The following is a 23,391-nucleotide window of genomic DNA, read 5'->3' as shown; positions in this document are numbered from 1 at the left end:
ACTGGACAAAATACATTGATCTATATGGCATGCGTAGGCGGCAGAAGGGCATTCAGCAAAATCATGATTCCTTTTATTATGAAAACCCAGTACATGCACTGATACCCTATACATACATCATATATCGCAGTCATTTTCAGTTGCCTCAAAATTGCAACACGCTAATCAAAATATGTTTAAATCAAAATATGTTTATGTACAAAAGGACATACTGCATTGTGTTTATCAGTTTCTGCACTTACTCACCAATGTTACATTGACTGAAGAACACGTATCAAGTAGGCTTGTACTTACATGATACTTTATTGATTTTCAAACAATTCTTCAAAACAATGCAACTATCAAACTCTATACAGTAAAGCTCACAACAGTAAAAATACAATTTTTTGAGTGTATATTGAGAAGGCTTTTTTTTTTTTTTTTTTTTGCAGATTTCAAAATGCAAGTGATAGCAATAGATAAGCTTATTAAAAAAAATGGACAAACTGGAATACTACAGATAAAATATGCAGCATTTTTAGGTGCTGTGGGATATCGTAATGTAGAATGGCTGAAACAATGTTATTTATGAATAACTTTCTGCACGTTGCCTGCTCAAGTTTTATTGCATCCCAACAAACACGTCTGGATCTGTCACTAAACAACGGTTTTACTTTTGCTGGCTCAACAGCAGCATGATCGCAGGAGCAGCGCTCAGTATCCAGCAGGAGAGCCGTAATTCCTGTGGTCGGATTCAGTACAGATTTTGTCCCTCTGTTGTACGACCGCCTGGACCACTGATAATGTTTCTGAAGTATAATATGTATTTTGAATTATATTATGATTCTTCTGCTTCAAGCCATCAATTATACTCTGCACACATAAATACAACACAGAGAGAAAATTAGTATAATTATCACTCTTGTGACTTTGTGAATCTAATTTAGATGACAAACTTTTGTTGTCAAGTGGATCCTACCTTATTAAATTCAGCTTCTATATTTGTCACATTCAGCGTGATCTGAACTCTGGGTTCATTAACAGAATTCTGCAGGTCATAGTCAAAGTACAGATAGTTCAGGATCACCTGAGATGAGGGAGACAAGAGAGGGGAAAATGTTTTTAGACAAAAGACAAATAGATTTAAATATCACACAAACCTATTGTTTAAATTTTTAAAACACATAACCTTAGCCATTGGCCTATTATGTCAGGGTTCAGTCACTTCGGTCTGTTTATTCTTGTGTTGGTGACAGAGCTCTGACACTGCTATCGTCTTGTCTTGTGTGTAGAGCGTGGTGTTCAGATCCCGGCACTTCAGTCTAGTTTGGTTTCAGTTCTGTGTCGGGATTTGGACATTCATGCTCCGTGTGTTTGTCTTCTGTTGTGAGCAGACGGGATGAGCATTCGCTCGTTGTCATGTGTCTTGTGCTGTGTAGCACATGGTTTTTCACTGGCTGCATGTGTTCATGTTGTCATGTTTTGTATGAACACACGGCTCATGAGTGTTCTCATCAGATGCGTGTTTGTATATTGTTTTGTTTGAGCACAGGGCTTGTGACTGTGTTCGCTGGCCATGTGCTCATGTTTTTGTCATGTTTGGTGTGAGCTCATGGCTTGTCATTTCCTTGTGCCATGTGCTCTCCTGTCTATAGAGGCTATGCACATGAGGTTATGCACATGACGATGAGTATATATATAGTTATATATTGTACTGACAACTCATCAATTAAATATTTACCATCTTACTGTATATTCTGCATCATTTTACAGCTTTTGTAACTGTTTATTAAAAAAACATCCAAGATTTAGGGCTGGACGATAACGATAAATATAACATTGATATAAGTGATCACCCAGATTTATACCTATATATTGTATTTATATAAAGCGTTCACAGGCAAATTTGCTTTATGCAGTTCCCAGTCAAATCAGGCACATATAAATGTCCTGGTCACGTCAATATCCATGGATCACTTGTTCTTTGGTAAGTTGTAAGGAACACTATCAAGTCCATCTGCCTTTAACTTAAACTGATAATTGTTTGTTTTACTTGCATTTTCAGAGTTTCCCCTATTAAATCCATTCATGCAACAGGTACTTTTGCCACTCGGTGTGTCCGAGGAGGGTGTGTTCCGCCGGGAAAGTGACGTCAATGCATACCTTCTATTGCCTTAACCCCGCTCATCTTGTTACCTGATTATTGCTTCATTTGCCTCATCTGTCCTCCCTCATTACCCTCTTTGTTTGCTGCCCTATTTATTCTCATTATGTTTGCAATCCTTTGTTAGATCATCATTCCCTCTCGTGTGTTTCCCTGCCTTGTTAGTCAAGTCAAATCCTGCTGCCAGTCTTGTTTTCCCCCTCGGGGTAGTTTTTGTTTGTTGTGTTATTAAATAAAAGCCCATATTCTGCATTATCGAGTCTTCGTCTCTTCCCTTCACCCCGGCTTTGACATATTCAGAATAATCAAATGTCAGTGTATTGATTTCTGTTATGTGCTGTAATGTAAAGTTGAGCAATGCTTTAATTGTTCAACTCTCTTCAGTGTTTTTGTTACCTGAGCAACTGATGTGGTGATATTTGTTCCTCCTGCACCTCCAACCACCATTTTGACTTTTCTGCTCTGTTCGTCCAATATTATTGTGGGACACTTTGATGAAAGTGGCCTTTTACCTTGTCAAAACAAATAGTATTTTACATGTGAACATTTACATTTATATAGGTGTTATTTTTCTTGTACTTAACTCTTTCCCTGCCAGAATTTTCTTGTAAAATGTTGCCAGCAAGCAGCAGCGTTTTTGATCATTTTCACAAAAGTTTCATGGCCCCCAGAATATTTTGTTGTATAAATATCTGAACATGCAATATATCAAAAGAAAGAACTGGGCCTCTGCTTAAATAAAAAAAATAAATAAATAAAAAAAAAATAAATCAACACTTTAATGAGTCCTATAGCTCATCCTGGGTTTGACATTTCATTCAGTAACATTAGGCAGTTTTTATTTAAACGCTGTTTAACATTATTTTGCATTTTCGTAAGTGTAACCAGACTCAACCCACTCTGAGTGAGATTTGAACTGTGGTCTCTGGCATGGTAGTCGGGCGCTCTAACAAGGAGGCTAAAGACCGCAGTCTGTAGCATCAGTCGCTATAGAGCGCCTCTTGAGATTAGGGAAGTGAGGTTTACACGCACAGCTCTTACTGGCCTGTGACAGTTACATAAGCAATGCTTCTATCACTTTTCTTTCTGCTTCTCCTTCACCTGATTCTGTACTCTTTCAGAAGATGTGTAATAGCGCCCCTCAGTGAAAACATGGATTGCCAGTAGGGAAAGAGTTAATATTGTAACTCATTTAAACTCAAGGCATGTAAGTTGTTTTTACCTGGTTTAATTAAGTTGTTGTTGCTAACTCCATTTATCACCTCAGGATCATTGAAATCCCTCATTTGGTCATTAAATATAATGCCTGTTGAGTGTGACATCACCCCCGAACCAAAGCTGTGAGAACACAAAAAAGATGCAGACAACAAGATTGAAAAGAACAACAAAGCAACAGATCTTCATAAAAATATACACCAAAATACATTCATATCTTGTTATACAAACGTGTTTTATTTTACTTTGTTGAGTAAATCTTGTTAGGACTGTTTAATTTAAGTATTAGGCTATGTCTCACTAGCTGATTTGAATGATTTTGGTAGGAGAAGTCAAATCTACTGACTGTTCTTGTTGAAATCTTGCCTTCCTCGGTCAGAGGACAGTGACAGACTTAACGACTGCCTCTGACTTTCTTGATGAAAAATAACAGGAGCACTATGTGAACATACAGTTGGTAGTCAACCAGAATAATACTTTTACCGGCGCGGGAAAAATTGGGGATGTGTATTTGCTGCCTTTAAGTAGTGCTATAATCACAGACTTTGAAAAGTTAGAATGTAAACGCGTCAGTTCATTCTCTCAAGTATTAATCTGCCGCGGCTCATTGAGAGCTGTGGTAGCAGATAAATTCAAGTGAAACATTGTAGTTAAACGAATTCATAATCACAGTGCTGAAATTACAGTACAAATTTAGCACTGAAAATAAATGTAGGTGTTTATTATTTGCTTCAAATTTAAGCAGAGTAAACGTTAACACTGTGAGCCCAGTTTTTCTATAATTAAAAAGGCTATGCATGTCAATAGGTTATGTGTCTAATACTTTGTGTTCTTTTAATTTGTAGTAGTTTTATTAACTGAAACATAATGCTGAAATAAATGAAACTAAAGGATCATAAAATTAAAACATTGTCAGGATGGCAGTTAGTTGATGTTAGCAGCATTTGTGTTTTTGCATTCTTAATGATATTAAGAATGAAATACAGTAGGTTGTTATGATCAGCATAATTTCTTTAATAAATAATTAAAACATCTTAATATAAAAGTACAAAACATTTCCATAGAAAAATGCTACATCAGTGAGGCTTTGCATGAGTGTAAGATGTTAAGCTCATGCATGTAAGACAGTGTTAGGATGATAGCTTCGTGGCTAACGATACAACATGTGCCTCGCGGTTCTTCAAGTGTTCCGAGTCCCGGCTCTATAAACCAACTTCATTATTTTGTCTAGTTTAATATCACAAATAAAAACATTTGAAATGTAGATGTATTAATTCTAAACACTTTTCAGAGCTTTGTTATTCATTGTCTGTCATTTTTATTAGTAGCAGGCGTTGATTAAGACGATAACATTGTATGTGCTGTTAACCGATGTTGGCCGACAGCATTTATGTTTTACCGTTCTTGACACTTAGAAATAGGTAACAGATTATTAAGGTCAAGCATTTTGTTTAATTAATAATGGCAACTTAGAACATAAATTATACATACCAGTACCCATATGTACATCTGCAAGATGTCTGTCAAAGATCACTTCATCTGGAAAGCATCTGCTGTTTACAAACATCTGATAGACGTCTTTAAGATGTCAGCTTTACATACATTCTAAATCATAAATCATGTTTGTTGTAGGCCTATTAAGTACTAGGATTTGGAAATTACCATCATTGTAGTTTTTCATCCTTATTGTTATTTTATGACTTCAGCTCCACTTACATTGTCATTTATAATAAGACTGGTTTATTTTTGCCGCGGCGGTAACAGGCATTCTGGTTGACTACCAACTGTAGACACAGAAGTGTAACTCACAAAACATTCAAATGTAATTCATGCAGTAATCTCACCATATAAAGGGGCATGAGGTATTTGTTTCCTCTGGGCTATGGAGGCTCTAAAAATATCAAACATGTTGGAACTTGCCTGAGAGTCAATGACTCTGCTGACTCTCTGACAACTTCCAACATGTTATTACAGCTATTGGTAGGGAGTTCAGTTGTTGCAGCTCTTAATAACTGAAACTTGGTGTGACAGATCAAGACCAGGACACTGGTCTCTTTGTCTCTTTATATTTCTCTTACTAGTCATTGATACTGCTGGTGACTGCCACTGCACTCCCATCTTCTGCGATGACTGACAGGTGAGATGTGCCATGGTCATCAGGCACTTTATCAATGCCCTCCTGCTCATAGTAGCTGTCTTGTTTGTTGTCATCTTTAATCTTACTCCTGATGTGGTCTGCAAAGCTCACTGAGGTCATTTTTTGGACAATCTGTAAAAACAAGATTGACAAAATAAGTAAATATAGGAACAGTGAAAAGCTTTGAGAAAAAGATGTCTGCTAGAACAGAAGTCACTCCTGTTAGATTAGATGTGGCAAAGTTAAAGGATTAGTTCATTTTCAAATGAAAATTATCCAAAGCTTTCCTCATCCTCAAGCCAGGTGTATATGACTTTCTTCCTTCTGACGAACACAATTGTAGAAATATTAATAAATATCCTGACGCATTCGAGCTTTATAATGGCAGTAATGTGATACCAAACTAGTATGAGCTGAAGAAAGTGTCTCCATCCACATCCATCCATCATAAACGTATTCCACATGGCTCCAGAGGGTTAATAAAGGTCTTCTGAAGTGATGTGTTTGTGTAAATAAAATATCCATATTTAACGAGTTATGAAGTAGAATATCTAGCTTCCGCCAGACCGCCTTCCATATTCTTCAATAAGCTTACGCTGTATGTCCTTGGATATGGATATATGGATATATTTTTTACACAAACGCATCGCTTCACTTCAGAAGGCCTTTATTAACCCCCTGGAGCCGCGTGGAATAAGTTTATGATGGATGGATGTGGATGGAGACACTTTCTTCAGCTCATACTTGTTTGGTAACATATTACTGCCATTATAAAGCTCGGCTGCATCAGGATATTTATTATTATTTCTACGACTGTATTCGTCAGAAAGAAGAAAGTCATATAAACCTAGGATGGCCTGAGGATTAGTAAAGCTTTGGGTAATTTTCATTTGAAAGTGAGCTAATCCTTTAAGACAATTCAGAAATTCTGTATTTGAGATGTGAGTTGCATTAAATGTAAAGTTCACCCAAAACTGAAAATTCAACTGCCCACAAGGCTATTGCTCTGACACTTGTGGTACTTTTTTTATATGTTTGGAGCTTGAAAGAGTCACAATGAGCTGCAATAGTATTGGGGGGTATTTCCTAATTTTCCCCCTTTGGGGTACCAGAATTGTTATTTTTCAGTGAACTATCCCTTTAGCCTGCAAATATCTAGTAGAGGCCCAATGAATATATAAGTTGAGTTGAGTTGAGTTCACCTCAGTGATGTTATTATAATTTGGGTCTCCCAGTTTACTCTTTTGGGCATCAGCGAAGCGGAACGCCTCTATCATGCGATGATACGTCAAAGTCTTGTTCTTTATTGTGGACACACTGCTGCTTGAGATGTTGTAACCTGAAATGAAAAGTTTCATTATTTGAACTGAACCTTAGAAAATTTTAAAATAATTAATGACTAAGATTAAAGACAGACTCTGGGAGATTACTAAAGCCATTACTACAAGTCTTTTAATACTTTACAGTTGTTGCTTTTCAAAGCACTTGATAGGATCTCAGAATTTAAATGGTGAATGTCTAGAGTACACAAAAATCCAGCAGCTGTTCTAACAAACACTTTTAGTTAACTTGATGTCTTAACTTAATTGTAAAAATCTAGTAATCTTTCATATTCACATACTATGACTTGTTTATTCAGAAAACCCAAGTTAAGATTAATTGATTGGCTTGAGTGCCATTATGTCAAGGGGGAAAAAAAAGTTTTTGAGATGGGGCAATTCTTAATAGACTTTTCACTCATTTCCTCCACTTCTGCAGTTATCTTTGAACTGAAAGTGTTTCACATGGACACCCACAGTATTTCATCAGCTGTTGTGCTTCATTAGGTCCCTCATATGGCTGGTGATGTGAATTTTGACTGCCTGCCAGATTATTACTAACCATAACTCATTGAGGCCACTACCTGATAGCGTAATCCTAACCTCACCCCACATTTAATCCTAACCCCAACCACACTGGGAAATTACGGGGGTAACAATCTGGCAGTCATTGTTTATGAGAGCTGCCAGTAAGCAAGAATCATTATCATGTCGCCTATGCCATGGGCTGGTCCCGAATGAAGTGTTCAGATGGCTTTATTAATACATTGATTTGTTTGGAGTAATTTGAGATCCTTTGCATCACCAACCTGTAATCCACACACACACACACCTTTGAGTATGTTGAGTATCAGAGCGAGCACAGGTCCACCGAATGGAGCATCAGGAGCATGAAATATGTATTTCCCCACAGTAAAGTTTAATGCATACTCATTCAGCACTGCCTGATAATTCTTCAGGTCCTCACGTGTTATAATCCCTCCTGTGTTAGGAGAAACAAAGATGGTAACATTTTACAATACGGGTGCATTAATAAGCATTAATTCATGCTTAACTAATGCACAGATGAGTTAATGTATGACTCATGAAGAACTAAACCATTCATTAATTATTTTTGCATCAGCAACTAATAAAGAGTCTATCTGATTAATAGATTAGATAATATATGAATTGCTATAAATTAAATGTGTCATCATGTCTTAATTACTTATCACATAGTATTAACTAATAGCGTATATCTAATTAAATTTTAGTTGGCAATGCAGTAATCATTAATTAATGGTTTAGTTCTCCATGAGTCATAATAATAATAACAATAATAATAATAAACTTTATTTTAAATAGGCCCTTTAAAGCAGCTTCTCAATGCACTTTACACAATAAAACAGACAAAGCATACAAAAAAATACAGACTGGAATACAAAATTATGGAAGCTAGTTTCCATAATTTAAATTATTTTTAGTTTATTTTTTATTTTTTTATTCAGTGGCAGAAACAATCTTCTATACAAAATAGTTAAAAGCATTAAGAAAAAGCTAATATAAAATTACACAAGTCATACTTTAACTCATGATTATCTGTGCATTAGTTAATCATGCATTAATGTATATTACTGCACCGTATTGTAGAGTGTTTCCACAAAGATTCAGATTTGCATACTTAGATAAATAAATTAAGTCATTAGACACCTTAGATATGAATAGAGTCAAATTTAAGCATGAAACAACCTGCAGCATTGATATCATCCACTATAGTCTGAGTCAATGACCCATTGTAAAAGGCATCTGGTCCTTCTTCTGCTATCTTCTTATAGGTGTCTGCTAGTTTGGGAAATCTTATAGTATCATTTTCCTTCAAGGTTTTATTGTTTGAGTCACAAAACACTTCACTGGAAAGAAGAGAGAGAAGAGCAGAAATAAAATGATATCATATAAATTTGAGACTGTCCTCCTCCAAAAAAATGACCCTATAGGTCGTTTTTTCAAGCACCTTATTACGACCTATATTTACGTTTTAAAGTCATGCGCCCTCTAGCTGGTGTAAAAATAATGACAGTGTCATGTTACGTCTGTCATCATGAAATGACATATGACCATCATTACCAATCAAAATGCGTGTTCATTTAAATGCAGTGTGTGGACTGTTTACAGTCCCTTACCATTTGTCCTATTTCCATTTAGCAAAATTCATTTTTTTAATTTATTTTTTTATTAACGACTACACCTACCCCAACCCTAAACCTACCTTTAGTGATTTATAATGCATATACACTTTATGAGCACATGCGCTCCCTGGGATCGAACCCACAATCGCATGATCACATGATTGCAACGCTCTACCAATTGAGCTACGCGAAACCTGAAATATGACGCCAATAAAAGGGTACAATGCATTAAAATGAAAGTGTCCTGTTGTCGATAGTTGGCGCAACTTTAGTAAACGCTCCTATGGGTCGTATTTCAGGAAAGTGACAAACGACCTACATGGGCGTATTGGTTGGAGGACATGTTGATAAATTTAAAAGGCTGATGCTTTAGGGACCTGGGTGTAAATAGAGACATATAGTATTATAATAGTGTCAGATCTGCCTTTTAGGATATTTGCCACTTTTTAAAATTTTAAAAACAAGCCCAGTTCTTTTGCTAGTTTACAAATTCTGTATTCTTACCACAATGTTTTATCATTCAGAATTGTATGACGAGTCTCATTAATGGCTCTGGCCAAGGCCTTGCCAATCCGAAATCCATCTAATGCCAGCTTTATACTGGGCTCAAACAGCTCCTTCCATGGCAGTCTCCCGTGTCTTTTGTGTGCCAGCGCATAACCACGTAGTTCTCCTGGCACAGCTATGAATAATCCTGTCATTGATACAAAACAGAGGAGTGGTCAAGTCATTCAAGAGTCAAACTGGCAAGAAATCATCAGAGACATCACTTTGCTGTTTTAATGTTTTAATATGTGGACTAATGTGCTTACTGAATCTGTGCTGTAAAACCATCATGGAGGCTGGATTTGGGCATATGTATATTTATGGTGGTTTACCTGGTTTTGCTTTCTCAGGGTCACTGCCGAACATGTTCTCTGAAGCACTCATTGGAGCGGTTTCTCTTGCATTAATTGTCTCCACCTTTCCTAAGGGTGAAAACATGAAACTTTTCATTCACATTTTTTCTCATTTGCTAAGACACACTAAATAAAACTGGGATCCACTTGATCTTCATCATCACCTTTTTAGCAGAAGTCTTCTCTTGCAACACCCTTTGTTAAAACAGTAACCACAGATCTCATTGAAAGACCCCAAACTCTACTGGATTCACTGTGTTGAGCAAAAGGAAAACACTTGCATAATTATGAATCTCTAATGCATCTGTGTGAAACTCGTTTGCACAACTTTTCAATCAGCACTCAGTCCTCATCCATCTATAAAAGATGTCACCTCTGTATGAGTTTGCATGCGTGGTGAAGGAGCCACAGAAAGAGGACAAAATAGAGCTCAATATTTAAATGAAATTCAGCAACAATTATTGACCATGTCATTAATCATGGCTTGTTCTTTAGAGAGGCTGGACAAAGGATCCAACCCATTCTGAGTCAGAGCACTGTGGCATCTATTGTCAGACTTTTCGGAATGAGAACAGGTAAGTAATAATGTTATACCACTGTGTATGTCAGCTTTACTGTATTGCCCTGTTGGCAGAACAAGCTGTGTCTACAGTAAAGCAGATGGTTCATCAGTCCCATTTATGTGACTGTCTTGATGTCAATGTTGACATGCTTTTTGCTTTTACTTTATATAATCCACACACTACCACACACTGGTGACAGAGGAAAGATCTTTAATGTTGAACAGGACGCTGTCATTGATATGATCGTGGCAAACAATGCAATCAGACCGCATGAAATCCAGGCAGCAGTAATTGCATATGAGGAGTATTTAGAAATATCAACTGTGTGAGTTTGGCAACTGTGGACAGAGTCCTTAAAACCTTGTCAGAATGAAGCAGCTGAATGGAGTTTCATTCCAAAGAAACTCTGACACTGTAAAGGAGGCAAGATTCCAGTATGTGCCGGTACAGATCTGTTATTGTAATGCCTTGCTATACCATACAGTTACAGTTGAGCTCGAAAGTTTGCATACCCCATGCAGAATCTGCAAAAATGTTAATCGTTTTAACAAAATAAGAAGGATCATTAAAATAGCATTTTATTTTTATTAGTACTGTCCTGAATAAGCAATTTCACATAACAGATGTTTACATAAAGTCCACAAGACAAAAAAAAAAAAAAAAATCAGCCAGGTAACCACACTATTTTACTGATCTAAGCGCAATAGCTTATGGTCTAAAGTGCACGGCGCAGGTGCACTTAGGGCGTGTCCAAATCCACTTTTGCTAGTTTAAGGACGGAAAAAATGGTTGGCGCGCCCGGCGCATAGTCTAAAAAGGTTGTCCCTATTCTCTTAATCAGTCATGGGTGTGTTTTGGGCGTAACGTGAAATAAGAGTCTCATCTCCCAAACATTTTTATCTTTATGCACACAATAATAATCTTTTACATTGTAATCCTTTTCTTTTTAATATTTGGCATGTGTGTGTGCTGCTGCGCATCCCTGTGTGTATAATAAACATAGTGTACACACGTTGTGCACCCACATATGGTGCATATTACTTACGCACTCTTTAAATAACAAGACAAATATTGTGCCACTGACTTTAGACCAGGTTTCAGTTGGTCAGTGGCGCAGTCTATTTTAGTTAAATAGCAACACGTCTACAATGCGCCTGAAAATACCTCGTTTTCAGACCAGCACGCCCATGGACGCACAAATGGGCGCAAATGCACTTGCTATTTAAACAACATGGCTCAGGACGTGAAAATGGTAACTGCGTCGGGCTGAAACTAGCAAAAAACACGTGCGTCGTGCCTGGCGCTGCATTGCGCCGGGTGTATGATATAGGACCCACAGTGTTAAGAATCAAGGGTATGTTTTTTTTTTTTTGTCTTGTGGACTTTATGTAAACATCTGTTATGCGAAATTGCTTATTCAGGACAGTACTAAATAAAAAATAAAATGCTATTTTAATGGTCCTTCGTATTTTGTTAAAACGATTAACATTTTTGCAGATTCTGCAAGGGGTATGTAATCTTTCGAGCTCAATGCAACTGGAATAATTTGCTTACTGAAATGAATTAGCACTTTTATTAGCAAATGATGGAGCTTGAAGCTGAACGGGCACATCACAAATTCATTTATTTGGATAAAGCCGGCTTCAACCTCTGTAAAGTGAGGAGATGCGGGAGGAACATCATTTGTCAGAATGCCACTGTTACAGTGCCAGGTCAGAGGGGCCATCCAGTGATGTTGTCCTTTGCCTCATACCAACTATTGGCCTGTACAATACAGAACGCCTCATCACATTTCTTGATGCACTGAATGAAAGACTGGTTCCACGCAAAGACAGAGGCCTGGCATAACTCTGTATGTCATCATTTGGGACAGTGTTGCCTTGCACCTCTCTGTCGCATAATTGTCAGGAACGACGACAAAATGTGAAGTTCTGAGGATTTCAACTCTTTATTTTGTTTTTTAGATATTACCACCCATAAGATTTTTTTTTTTTAAGTAGTTAGCCTTTCCAAGTTTGAAAAGTATCATTTATTTCATATTGATAGCTGTATTTTGTTATGTAAGAGGATTTTGCAAACAAAATTAGTCATTTTGGCCATTGAGCTTCAGTTTTAATGTGCACTTTAAAGAATTCTAGGAAATTACAGGATTAACAAATATTATCTTACAATAAATTACTGTAGACAGAAATTTACAGTGAAATTAATGCATGCTGGGTCATTTTCTTATGAATTACTGTTAATCAACAGCAGAATGATGCTGACATCACAGTCATTTACTGCTCTAGTTTTACTGTGAATTCACATGATAAAGTTGTCTTTAACCACGCCACTGTAAGAAATTATATTGTTTAGTACTGTATAGTTGTTTTGAAGTCACCGTAATGGTAGTCTCAGCATCAGATGTCACGCCACTCGGACCGTTGGCTGAACGTTTGATGCATATTGCACACTTAACTGGAAACACTTCAGGATTTTCGAAGTCGTCATCTGGATTGTTGAATTCTACAGGATGTCTAGGAAACGTGTGTCACATTCTTTAACGGCCTGTCTGGACATGAATGCCGTGACACTAAACCCCTCATGGAAGAAGAACGCTGTCATGTTTACAACTGTAATAATGAGCGCTTACCAGGATCAACTAAACGCTGGATTTTCCAAAGTATGTGAAGTTCGCAGCTCCATTATTGCAGTAAACTTGCACAACATTCTTGAATTAATTATTTATTAGATGCACGCCGTAGGGACATCAACTTTACATTTTCACGTCCCTAAATATGAGGTGGAACAAAACGAACTGTGATTGGTTGCGTTACATGTCAGTCAATGAACAGTCAATGAGTCCAGACCTTCTGCCGTCAGTCTGAAAACACCAATGACCATTATGGTGACGTCACAGTAAAACAAGAGCAGTGAATTACTGTGATGTAAGTATCATTTTGCTGTCAATTATCAGTAATTCATAAGAAAATGACAGATCATTAATGCAGCAAATTCACTGTAAATATCTGACTACAGTAATTTTTTGTAAAATAATACTATTTAATGCTGTAATTTCCTGGCAGTTTTTAACAGTGCAGAATCAAGAGAGCAAACATATTATCTGTGATGTACTTAATTTTTGCTGTTTCTTATTCTCATTCATATTACTAATCACCTTTATTTATATAGCACTTTTTCGCTGCTATACAGTACGAAAAGGAACAAAGTAGAGTTGTGATGAGATCTCGTTCCGCAAGATTTAACAAACGGCTAACAAACTCCATCTCTGCATATGCGCAGTTTAGGTTCACTGTAAAACATTGTCCTGTAAATGAATGGTAAAATACTGGCAACATTGTTGCAAGCAATTTAATGTTAATTGTACAGTTTGTGCTGAATACAGTGTAATGACAGTTTTGCCATTAATATGTTTATAAGCAACTGAAAATAGCACAAATCTCAGGGCATGTCAAAATTTTCCATGGCCCCAAAAAAACCCCCAGAGGGTTAATTCACAGTCTATTCCTGTAGGCTACTTTCTCAAAAACAACAAATATTACCCAGAATGCACTTTTTTTATTGTATATTATTGTTTTAATGAAAAATGGTATGTTAGTGTCAGAATTTGGCCCCTTTTTTACTGCAAGGTTTTACAGTGTTGCTTATAACATTCATCTGGGAATGCAACGTGCACCATTTCACCACATTTGTAACTTAAATAACTTATAGACCTATGCTAACATGAGAGAATATTAATACATCATGTCAATTGTTGTGCATTGCTATTTCAAAAATAAAACTGTGCTCAGTTTGCATGTTTTGATGTCCACATGTTCTTGTTCGAGAATTTATGGCTGTAGCATTTCTATCGAAAAGAAGTGGCCAAATATTAAAAATTAAGCGGACACTTGAATTAAATGGTGTTTGGCCAAAATTAAACAACAATCAGCCTGTTGGTGCTCACTCCAGGCATTTGTTATAATACATAATGTACAGAAGTTGATTATGTTTATATTATGTATATTACATTATTTTGTTCAATAAAACCATGATTACTTGCTTTTAATACTATATTTGAACCAATTATTATTTCCTCATTGTTACGTATATATATCGATTACTTGATTATTAAAATAATCATTAGTGACAGCTCTAGATTAGTTAAAACATTTCAAAACAAATCTGCATTGTTTTGCATTTTGTGAAATTCAGACAAACAAGTCCATTTTTTTTCAGTCATAAACAAGTCCATTTTTTTTGTCATTGAAAATTTCTTAAAAATTTGTATTAAAATTTTGTCTTGTTCTCATGAGCCCAATAATGTGTATTGTCTTATCTCGTGAGATAAGTATAATTACTAAGGGCACTGTTCTTCAGCTCAGGTCCGGACTTTATTCAAATACTGCACATGCAAAAAGTTCACTAGCCCAAAATGTGCTTTATAAAGATGAGATAGTTTTTTTGTTTGTTTGTCAGTCTGGTTAAGGCTCTCAAAGCCCACGTACCTGTTGACGCGTTGTATATGGTGAAAACCACACCTCCTCCGATGCCCATGCTCTGGGTATTAACCAGACTCACACACAGCAGAGCAGCAATAGCAGCATCAACTGCTGAACCGCCACGCTTCAAAATGTCCCTGTAAGACAAAGAGCTCTGTGTAAAGTCAAGTGAACAATTCAAGTGACTTCACATTAGTAATGCAGATTCTAAGGATTCATGCAGGGAATCTTCCCCAGAAACATAAATGTGGCTCTTTAGAAACATACCTCCCGATCTCAGAGCACGTCCTGGCACCTGCTGCCACTGCTGCTTTAGCATAGCACTCATCAGGGTGTCCCGAATTGTTGGAATTTAGATATATTTTCAATCCCACAACCACTGAAATCACTAAGCCGATGATCAGGCACACGCACAGGCACACACACTGGTTCTTGCTCAGGCATAGGCACCAGCTGAAAGTAGACCACCAGAGTTTGAGATATTTGATATTTTTTTTATACAAACAGAATTCAAATGTTCTGTGAAATTTATTTTGTAGGCAGAGAAGCGCTTATCTCTTCCTTATATTATCAACTGGCATACCTGATCAAATCATGTCATTTCAGTGTATCACAATACTTTTATCATTCAATATGGGATATGCTACATCTTAAACCTCTACAGTTCTGAGAACAAGTAATTCACTGTTCTTGTTTTACTGTGAATTCACATGATAAAGTGGTCTTTAATCACGCCACTGTAACAAATTATATTGTTCAGTACTGTACTTATTTTGAAGTCACCGTAATGGTGATCAGTGTTTCATTTGCTTGGGATCTTGGACCTTGTATATTAATATTTAAATTTAAGACCTAGCCAGGTCAGAAGTGTGACAAATAAAAACATTTGTTAAAACAATGACAAACTAGAAAATTAAATAAGTTAATTGGCTGATTTTAAGTTAGTCAAACTATTCTGTTATTGCAGCATAAAGATTTACCCATATCTTATTTTAAATTCATAATTGTTTGTAGATGGATATTTCACAATAGTGAATCAGCTGCTGAGATTTGTCTTCGAAAGGTGTGACATCATCTTGCAACACAAGATCTTTTTTTCCTTCAACCGCCTAATGATGCACAGACATCAATACTCCACATACAAAACACAACAATGATGACACTCAACAATTAATAATAATAAAAAAGCTAAACTCTGAACATTAAAAAAATAAACAACACAAACTGCTAAAAGTGAACAAAAAAACAAACAAAAATAAGTTCAGCAGCACAGATAAAACCAACAACAATCAAGAAAATCCACAGCATAATTTAATTAAAAAACACCAATAAAGTAATACTTGTCAGGGGTTTAACTAATTTGAAGTCGCCATAATGGTGATTAGTGTTTCGATTAGATGGGCTCTTAACTCTTATTTTATTTTTGTTTTTTTTTTGTTTTGGCTGCTGTGACAGTGTTTATCAAACACCTTTGCAGTAGCAAATGAAATCATCATGAAATAGCCTGATACAATAATATCATTTGAATCTAAAAATTAGTGATGGCCGATTTCAAAACACTGCTTCATGAAGCTTCGAAACCTTTACGAACCTTTTGTTTCGAATCATTGGTTCAGAGCGTGTTTCAAACTGCCAAATTCACGTGAACCCATGAATCATGCTGATTCACTGAGATCACCCCCCAGCAGCGAACCATTGAACAAGTGTCTAAGGTTTTTACCTTATCTCTGATCAGTTTTATCTGATCAGATGTTCCAATTACACATTAGTATGATTAAAATAATTAATAGTAGTTAATAGTCTTTTATTGGTCTGTTTAGCTAAGCCATCCATGGAACAAACAAAACAAGACCTAAATATTTAAAAAAGAGCACATATTACACAGACACTTGATATTTAATATTATTAGATAAGTTAATTGCATTTGATAGATTTTACTTTCAATAAAACATTTGCAATGTGTTTGTAAAAGCTGTTTTATGCATGTTTGGCCTGAGTTTTTGTTGCGTTTACACTGTCCTGACCAGCAGCCGTCACCAGTGTGTGGTGTTTTGAATGCTTCGAAACAGTGAATCATTTTGCAAAGCAATTGGTACAATTGATTCGAAGCTTTGAAAAGCTTCATTTCTCCCATCACTACTAAAAATTGTTTGGTGTTATTAATACATTTACATTACAAACCCTGTGTTACTGCAGTATTATAAGAATCAATTAAAAGATTAAAAAACATAAGCACAAACAGCTAATCCAGACATCAACAATCAGCACATAAATCTCAAAAATGGTGACAATTAAAGGTGCCATGCTGGGTACTAGCATAGTACACAACTCCCAGCATGCATCACAGCATGAATAAATTATGCAGCTGAATTGTCCTAATATTCTATTATTTATTTTGCTTTTTATTTTTTGCTGTTGTTTTTGTTGTGACATTTAGTAATTTTTTTTTGTGATGTCCAGAGTTGACATTGTTGATTGTCAGCATTGTTGAGATTCATATGCTGAATCTTGATGTCTTTGTGTGTCATCATGTATTTTTAACATAGAACTGCCCTGAGCGAGTTCACAGCGAGTTTACACAGTCCACTATTGCTGCACTGACGAGAATGTCTCCCAAGCGTTTTAGGTGTTCTGTAGCTGAATGGATTAATCCACATAGCTCTCTCCATTTACTCCCTATATCTGAGCCGCTGAAGACGAGGTGGATTAATTTTGTTTTCAAAGAAAATGCTCTCTCAACTCTACCGAAATTCGTTTATGTTTGCGTGAATCATTTCACACCGGACTTCTTTGTGAACGAATGTCAATACAAAGGGAAAATACAAAACAGAGGTTGTGCTAAAAATGTGTTATTCAAGGATAGATTAGTACAAACTGTTCATGATCCACCTTACAGTCTCCAGAGTGATACTGGATACGGCAGTAATGAAGGTGAGAGCACTTTATTACAGTTCATCGGAGTTGATTTACAGATATAAAGTTTACCAGTTTATTAAGCACCACCCAAAAAGGCATAAGGTCTTTATATATTTGTTTACTGTAAGGAGTGTTTCTGTGTAATTCGCTGTGTATGTTGATGATAATGCAAGGGAGAGAGAGAGAGTTTATGGATAATATTTTAATGCACACTTGCACTGTTTTATTAAGCTCTTACAGTGATTTTCTAGAGTGAAAACGGACCCTTCATCTTTTGTGTGAAGTACAATAAACATCATAAAATGTAAAGTTTTGGCCATCATCTGTCTCCATGCAGCATATATTCACAGTTTCTGACATTATAGTGCGTCCTGACTGAATCCTGACACCGGAGAATCAGCTCTTGAAGCTCTGCCCTCTTAGGCCGAGCACAGCAGCTCATTTGCATTTAAAGGGGCTATATGTAAGATTTTCACTTTAATAAGGCATAAAAATACTCCAATATGTTTGCAGATATTTAGGAGACATGCTAAGTTCACCTACATATTTCTCAGAAAAACAATGCTACAGCCAGAAATGTGTGTTTTGTGTTGGAATGTCTGTCTTTGTTTTGGTCTGTGTGAAACCGTGTGCTGCCAGTTTATCCAATAGTATTTCGACATCACAGGTTGTCAGTTGTCGGAAAACACCGCATATTGTAGCCATGGAAACCAGCAAACAAACTGGGTCAGAGAATCACAGATTCTACCCAACCTAAAAGGCCTCTGCATCCATCTAAAAATCTCTATGAACGAGACCATATTAAAACAAAGATAAATCAACTCATCAACTTACAGTGTGTAAGTCTTCTCGGCTTTCATTGTCAATTGTGCTCCCTTTTTGTTGCGTGTCCTCAACCCACGTTTTTGAAGGAGGGGGCGGGGCAAACAATATTTTGAATTTGGACTGCAGTACCTATTTCATCATTCCTACATACCGCATCTTTAAAGGACCTACACTAAAACGGTGCGTTTTTGCTCAACCCCAAAAAGTGGCAATTTTAACATGCTATAAAAAAATTATTTGTGGGGTATTTTGAGCTAAAACTTCACATACACAGAGACTGGTCCTGCTTTATCTTGGCGTTTTTGCCACAACAAATGTGTTTTATGAACACACAGTTACAACAGCCAAAGAAAAGCTAACACAAGAAGCATGAGGACCAAGAGCTCAACTAAAGAAACACTCTCCACCACGATGGTGACTTCAATTGAAACAAACATCAACATCTAAACCTCTGTTAATTCTCAATAAGAGCTTCTGTAGACGTGTGACAGAAATAAAGTCAGTCTGGTTAGTAACAAGTGAAGCTGGTAATGCTGTTTGTGGAGTTGTTTAATCAGATCTTTAGAGATTTAATGTCTCTTGCTTGCAGTTGATTTTATCAAATGCTCAAATCATCAGTTATTTGATCACTTAATTATCTCATTAACTTCAACAGTGTTTCAGTGTTTCTTTTAATATTGTGGAGATTGGACTCATATAAACACAGATCAGTGTTCACTGAGGTTTTTGCTGTGTATGTTGTACATTTCAGCATCTATCCAAACAAAGTTTTGTACCTGTAAATGTTTTTATTTTATTTTATTTTACATATAAACATGAAATAAAAAACATGTCTGCAAAGGGCTGCACAAGTGTCTCAGTGGGAAACACTGTCTCTTCACAACAAGAAGGTCTCTGGTTCGAGTCTCAGGTGAGCCAGAAAGTCTTTCCTTCAGATCTGGTTTCCCTCACAATCCAAAGATGTGTGAATTACAGATGCTAAGCTGTCTAAAGGTGTGAACGTGTTTTACTGCCTATGGATGGAACCGTGGCTGAGATTTTTTTTTAAGCTTGTACGGAGGTGAACGTCTATATCGGATGTGCAGAAGACGTCAAAAAGAGACGTCATAAAACCTTCATTCTGGCTTCTCAGTGGACGTCTTTTCAATGTACGACTTTTGTGACAAAGACGTTAAAAGATGTAACTTTGCTTAGTTGGTCAGGTTTAATTTTGTGTTTATATTTAACATTTATAGTCACCAACCTTATTTAACTGCAGTATTGACACCAATAGCATTAAAATTATCATGTATCTTGAAGGTGGATAAAAAGCACAAGATGTTTGAGCAAGTGTATCATGTAGTCACACAGAGATGTCAAGATTGTGGATATGAATCACAACAACAGTGACAATCAAAACTAAAATGATACATACTAGAACACTAGTGTGTATCATTGAAACACTAGACACTAGAATATATGCATGTATATAGTTTGTGACCATAAGAAAAATACTGATTACTGAATATCATCTAAGATGCACTAATTAGCAAGTAAATGATTATACTAACCGAGGAGGTGGCTCTGTGGATGCACCGCTGATTCCTGGAGGATCTGATCTCTGTGCGATTCTGACAAAAATAAATAATAATAATAAATAAATAAATAAACAAATAAAAATAAATAATAGATAGATAGAAATAGTCATAGATAGATAGATAGATAGATCTTATTTTATCTATCATCTCCCCTGCCTATTTCAATTCACTGACTTAATTATTGAACCACTGTGGCCAGTTCATTTTGTTTTCTTCTATTGCTTATGTAAATATTGTATATATTTTTCCTTTTGCTATTTTGATTCTTTTTCATTATTTCTATTATTATCATTATTGTTAACTCACGCCTTTTTCCTTAATTGTAAAATAAACTATATGTATTGGCAGTTTTGTGTAGCGTTTTATCTCATATAACATATCACCTATAATGATCACAATCTCAATGTTGCCTCTTCTAACCCTAGACCAAAATTAGGAAGTTGTAACAGTGTGTGTGTGTGTGTGTGTGTGTGTGTGAGTGAGTGAGAGAGAGAGCGAGAGAGAGCTTCATTTCATTGATTTTCTTAAATCATTATTTATTTGAGATGCACTACAGTAAATTAGCAAGTAAATGTTTATACTAACAGAGGGTCAGAGGTCACTGGTCCATCACTTGTCACGGACACACCGCTGGGTCCTGGAGCCTCTGATCTCTGTCTCTCCCTGCTGGTCCAGAGACAAATAAAAAAGTATTTTAGAATGCACACATACATATACATTCATATAAACAACATCTTGAGTTGTTTGAAAGTTAACTTAAGTTTATTCAGCTTTTATTATCCAATTTATTATCATTTATTATCAGCAAAATAATTTTAATGTTGCATATTTTTCATATTTTAATTTATAATTTGTAAACACTTTATGGCATAGCTAACATAAAAATCACTTGAAGTTCTCATTTAGCAGATTTAACACAAACATAAATCATTTTTTTGGCTGAGATCTCTTCCTTATTTTATCAACTGGCATACCTGACCAAATCATGTCATGTAAATTATTCTGTCACTTGATCATTTTATCATGCAAAATGGAATATGCTACATCTCATAATACAGTTCTCATAGTACTGTGTGTGTGTGCGTGTTTTTATGACATATCAGGACACAAATTTGTATAATGACATGGGTATGACATAGGTATTACAAGGAGAGGGTGACTTATGAGGACATTACCCCATGTCCCCATTTTTCAAAAGGCTTATAAATCATACAGAATGAGTTTTTTTGAGAAAGTAAAAATGTGCACAGTTTCCTGTGATGGGTAGGTTTAGGTGTAGGGTTGGTGTAGGGCGATAGAAAATACGGTTTGTACAGTATAAAAACCATTACGCCTATGGAATGTCCCCACAATTCACAAAAAACAAACCTGTGTGTGTGTGTGTGTGTGTGTGTGTGTGTGTGTGTGTGCACATGCTTCATCACCATGACTTGCTTGTGAGACAACCCATTATTGAATAGTCCCTGTCCACCAGTTTAAAGAAACTGTAAAATAATAATACTTTTTAGGAATACATTTTTATTTCAGCATGAGCAAACGTTCTGGTTTCAGAGTTCCAATGCTGGTATGCCATACAAAAAGACAGCTTCTCTCAAATTTCAGTGGAAAACAGAGCAAAGAATTAAAAGATATGGAACTTTCTTTCACCATCTCAATATCAACGCATTTAATAAAATATGAAATAAAATATATTACCGTAGTCAGAGGAGGAGTTTAAAGGAGAGCACAGCAGTTTGGATGTAACATTTGCTAGAAAAACAGACGGTTGGATGGTAACCGCAGGGCTGTCCACAGTGCTGCTTCCTGTTAAGCTGCTTCCTGTTCATATCTGCAACACTGCTGAGCATGTTTCCTTCATAGGTCTGTTGAGCTGTATTTGAACCTGTAGGCCTTCTGTATTGTGCATACAATTTTCAGTTAGCCTATTGGTGGTGTACAGTGGTGTTCTAAGAAGAAGAGGGAAAATCGTCACTGTTTTGTTTTTTTTTAATTCTGTGTAAATTCATGTTCTAGTTTCCCTCCAGACACTTCAAAACGTTCATAAAGAGATTATAAAAAAATCCATATGAACTGAACAGTTCTTCTGAAGAGACACGGTTACTTTATGTGATATAAAAGATTTAATTCAAGCTTTATTTCACATAACAATATCGATCAGTGAACATGCATAGAGCACTTAAATATGGTAAAAGCTCAACTATTCAAGCTTGACTCATAAAAACCTATGAGGTTCAATATCATATGTCATGCCCGAGTACAGTTGAGCTTCACTTTCCCATATTCGATGTGCCTTTGGGTGAACTATCCCTTTAAGAGATCATACAGGGATCAACAGGTAGACAAAAATGAAAAGGTCTTACATGTTCTGACACCAGGCTTCAATTAGAGAATAGTCTAACAAGCTTCACTCTCATTGGTTGCTCTTGGCTTCAGCTGCAAAATTCAGCATTCATGATCATGGGAAGTACATAACACATATCATTTTTGTGATCTACCCTTTTTAGTCCTATGCTTGAACAAAGAGGGGTGATGTCAGGTTAAATGTGCCAGTGAATCTGAACAAAAAACTATCAACTTGAACAAAAAAACGCATATTTTAATTAATCACCATTTTGATGTAAATATATTTACATAACGAGGAAGGTGCATAATTATATGAAGATCATGTTTACCATTGACTCACTCAACACAAATAAAAGTTTATACTTCACATTTGAATTCAAGTGTGGCAACCCAGAAATAACTTTATTTTCTGTAACACTTCATTGTTAGCTAAAAAAAATACAATTGTTTATTGTTTGTTCATATAAGTTCCATTTAGTTTGTCTTGAGGAGCAATGAGGAGCAATGAGCGTGCCTGGCAACCGAATGGTGCCACAGGTGCAGTTTACAGAGCAGTATATAAATCACCTGTCACAGTTCCCTCTGTTCCCGGACTCCATTTCCCAAGATCCTCTTGTTTCCACACCTGCACTCACTTCCTCGTCATCTCCCCATCATCGTGGATTACCTGCACCTGCTCCTGATCATCTGCACTCCCTTTATATTGGACTCACTCCCTGCACTCCTTGTCTGTTCTATTGTTAACCCAAGTGTGTATATGTGTGTTTCACCTTCTTTGTTATTAAATATATCATTATTGTGGATCTCC

The 23,391-nt window shown here is 36.2% G+C and overlaps 3 protein-coding genes across 12 annotated transcripts in view; 1 reads left to right on the top strand and 2 right to left on the bottom strand.

Moving 5' to 3' along the window:
- Window positions 1-23,391, bottom strand: part of LOC127503480 (NACHT, LRR and PYD domains-containing protein 3-like) — a 106,515-nt gene that overhangs the window by 70,480 nt on the left and 12,644 nt on the right. The gene's annotated exons all lie outside the window — the stretch shown is intronic.
- On the bottom strand, window positions 280-22,075 carry LOC127508104 (glutathione hydrolase 1 proenzyme-like). 5 transcript variants are annotated; one of them, XM_051885743.1, is made up of 16 exons: window positions 21,936-22,075; window positions 21,665-21,724; window positions 20,826-20,903; window positions 20,214-20,273; window positions 15,190-15,375; window positions 14,929-15,059; window positions 9,858-9,947; window positions 9,484-9,673; window positions 8,543-8,703; window positions 7,647-7,796; window positions 6,698-6,834; window positions 5,437-5,627; window positions 3,366-3,481; window positions 2,540-2,655; window positions 959-1,066; window positions 280-788 (listed from the first exon to the last, which is right to left on the bottom strand). In XM_051885743.1, exons 2-16 carry the CDS (start codon window positions 21,688-21,690, stop codon window positions 468-470), a joined length of 2,061 nt encoding a protein of 686 aa, XP_051741703.1. In that variant the 5' UTR covers window positions 21,691-21,724; window positions 21,936-22,075; the 3' UTR covers window positions 280-467. The 5 variants fall into 5 exon arrangements, with proteins under 5 accessions (XP_051741703.1, XP_051741693.1, XP_051741719.1 ...); XM_051885733.1 differs by having other exon boundaries at window positions 20,826-20,906; window positions 21,936-22,074; XM_051885751.1 differs by having other exon boundaries at window positions 456-852; window positions 20,826-20,906; window positions 21,936-22,074.
- The window catches only part of LOC127508390 (caspase b-like), a 183,592-nt gene continuing 179,956 nt past the window's right edge, over window positions 19,756-23,391 (top strand). Inside the window, exon 1 of the mRNA XM_051886267.1 lies at window positions 19,756-19,766. The gene's annotated coding sequence lies outside the window, so the exon portion shown is untranslated. The remainder of the gene's footprint in view (window positions 19,767-23,391) is intronic.

The sequence above is a fragment of the Ctenopharyngodon idella genome, chromosome 1 (assembly GCF_019924925.1).
Source record: "Ctenopharyngodon idella isolate HZGC_01 chromosome 1, HZGC01, whole genome shotgun sequence".
Lineage (NCBI taxonomy): Eukaryota > Metazoa > Chordata > Actinopteri > Cypriniformes > Xenocyprididae > Ctenopharyngodon > Ctenopharyngodon idella.
This window is presented reverse-complemented; position numbering and strand designations above follow the sequence as displayed.

Coding starts and splice junctions, on each gene's coding strand:
- LOC127508104 (XM_051885733.1), bottom strand. CDS start 21,690: ATGGGTTGTCTCACAAGCAAGTCATG. Junction 15,376..20,213: donor TCCACAGAGCCACCTCCTCG/GTTAGTATAATC, acceptor GTCTACTTTCAG/CTGGTGCCTATGCCTGAGCA. Junction 6,835..7,646: donor GATACTCAACATACTCAAAG/GTGTGTGTGTGT, acceptor TTTTCATTTCAG/GTTACAACATCTCAAGCAGC.